General features: G+C 56.6%; 1 protein-coding gene across 1 annotated transcript; it reads right to left on the bottom strand.

Moving 5' to 3' along the window:
* Positions 1 to 631: 631 nt before the first annotated feature.
* On the bottom strand, positions 632 to 1652 carry ETH_00021590 (sec7 domain-containing protein, putative; the record flags this gene model as incomplete). The annotated part of the gene is made up of 2 exons (XM_013379124.1): positions 632 to 1219; positions 1413 to 1652. 2 exons carry the CDS (start codon positions 1650 to 1652, stop codon positions 632 to 634), a joined length of 828 nt encoding a protein of 275 aa, XP_013234578.1.
* Positions 1653 to 2404: the final 752 nt, after the last annotated feature.

A 2404-nucleotide genomic window follows, 5' to 3' on the forward strand; every position in this document is an offset into this window, starting at 1 on the left:
ATTCATTAATGCAGCTGGCACGACAGGTTCCCGACTGGAAAGCGGGCAGTGAGCGCAACGCAATTAATGTGAGTTAGCTCACTCATTAGGCACCCCAGGCTTTACACTGTATGCTTCCGGCTCGTATGTTGTGTGGAATTGTGAGCGGATAACAATTTCACACAGGAAACAGCTATGACCATGATTACGCCAAGCTTGCATGCCTGCAGGTCGACTCTAGAGGATCCCCTGAAACCGCACCTTTGCAGCCACAGCCGCAACGAAACCTGCAGCAGCAAAAGCAGCAGCACGAAACGCAGTAAAAAGCGCAGCAGCATCACAGCAGGTCGCTAGCACCAGCAGCAACGCCGTGAATTCAGGGAAGCGTCTAGCAGCAGCAACAGCTGGGGCAGTAGCAGGTGCAGCAAATGCAAAGTCAACTGCCCTACTTGCTGATTATACAAGTAAGCGAAAATAAATGAGGCCTCCAAACAGCAGACTAGAAGCCGGAGGGCCCCCACTGGCAGAAGATTTCCAATGAACTCTTTCTGAAAAAAAATACAAAAAGAGCAGCTAATGCTGCTGCTCCTCTTGTGGTCGTTGCCTCTGCTGCTAGTACCATTGCTGCTGCCGTTGCTGCTACTGTAAGTGCTTAGCTTACCCTCAGCAAGTCTATCAGCAGCAGTTGTGCTACACATCTTGCTGCGACATCCTGCGGATCAAACGGAAGCCTGAGCGGGGCCATCAGGTGGCCGCCAACGGCCGTCGGGGTCCGGCTGCTGCTGCTGCTGCTGCTGCTGCTGCAGATGGACTCTGGCAGACAGCGCAGCAGCAGCTGCCGGTCTTCAGCAGGCAGGGGCTCCGTGCCTGCTGGCATTTTGCTGCTGCTGCTGCGGAGACCCTCCTGCAATAACCAGTCAAGCGGGTGGCCAAACGAAGGCCCTGGGGAATCATCCCGTTGCCGATGCTGCTTTCTTTGCTGTTGTTGCTGCGGCAGGGGCTGCTGCGGCTGCTCCTGGTGTCGTTGCTGCAGATGCCGCTGCTGCTGCTGCTGCTTCTCTCGCTGCCGTTGCTTTTGCTGCTGCTGTTGGTGAGCCGCTTCAGCAGCGGCTGCCGCACTGGGGCCTAGATCTTGTGTCTCAATTGAAGAGAAGTAGAGACCAAAAGACAAACGAAGGGCCTGGGTCGTCACAGCCGCTCTCGCCAGAAGAGCCCGCGGGGCCGAATGGCTGAAGGCGTCCTACGGGCAAAGGAGAAGACAGCAGCAGCAACAGCAGCAAAGATAAAAAAAGATCTAATGCGCAGAGAAGCGCATGCAAGAGGTGCCAGATGTGCGTGCATAGAGTTGTTCGCGAAGCAGGAGCAGCAGCCGCAGTTGGTGCTGGTGCTGCTGCGGGTGCACCAGTAGGCGCAGGGAAAGGGCTGGAACTCACTGCTACGGCACCGGCAACAGCCAGCCATTCTGCTGCTGCCTCTGGCTGCTGCAGGTACTGCTTCAAAGACTGCAGCAGCCGGCGAAGCCCCTCCACGCTGAGACGGGCCCCACACTCCGTAGGAGGGTCGCTAAGCCCTCCTAGCTGCAGCAGCAACGAGACAGAAGTAGCAGCAATGCAGTAGCAGCAACAAGACCGCAGCAGCAACAGCAACAGCAGGCGCGGCAACCTCCGGGACATGTAGCTGTAGCTGACTGTGTTCCTCCGGACGCAGACGGCATTGCAGCAGCAACAGATGCCACAGCAGCAACCGTAACAGCAGCAGCAGCAGCAGCAGCAGCAGTAGCAGCAGCAGTAGCAGCAACTTCGGCAGAGTTTATTTCTGTGTCCTTTGCTGTTGCTCCAGCAGCAGCAGCAGCAGCAGCAGCAAACGAGACACAGCCGGCCCGGAGAAGCTTGGTGGACACAAACAGCCGCAGCAGCAGCAGCAGCAGAAAACAGGTACCGAGCTCGAATTCACTGGCCGTCGTTTTACAACGTCGTGACTGGGAAAACCCTGGCGTTACCCAACTTAATCGCCTTGCAGCACATCCCCCTTTCGCCAGCTGGCGTAATAGCGAAGAGGCCCGCACCGATCGCCCTTCCCAACAGTTGCGCAGCCTGAATGGCGAATGGCGCCTGATGCGGTATTTTCTCCTTACGCATCTGTGCGGTATTTCACACCGCATATGGTGCACTCTCAGTACAATCTGCTCTGATGCCGCATAGTTAAGCCAGCCCCGACACCCGCCAACACCCGCTGACGCGCCCTGACGGGCTTGTCTGCTCCCGGCATCCGCTTACAGACAAGCTGTGACCGTCTCCGGGAGCTGCATGTGTCAGAGGTTTTCACCGTCATCACCGAAACGCGCGAGACGAAAGGGCCTCGTGATACGCCTATTTTTATAGGTTAATGTCATGATAATAATGGTTTCTTAAACGTCAGGTGGCAC

This window comes from Eimeria tenella, genomic scaffold (genome assembly GCF_000499545.2).
Source record: "Eimeria tenella Houghton genomic scaffold, Eth_scaff1456, whole genome shotgun sequence".
Classification (NCBI taxonomy): Eukaryota; Apicomplexa; class Conoidasida; order Eucoccidiorida; family Eimeriidae; genus Eimeria; species Eimeria tenella.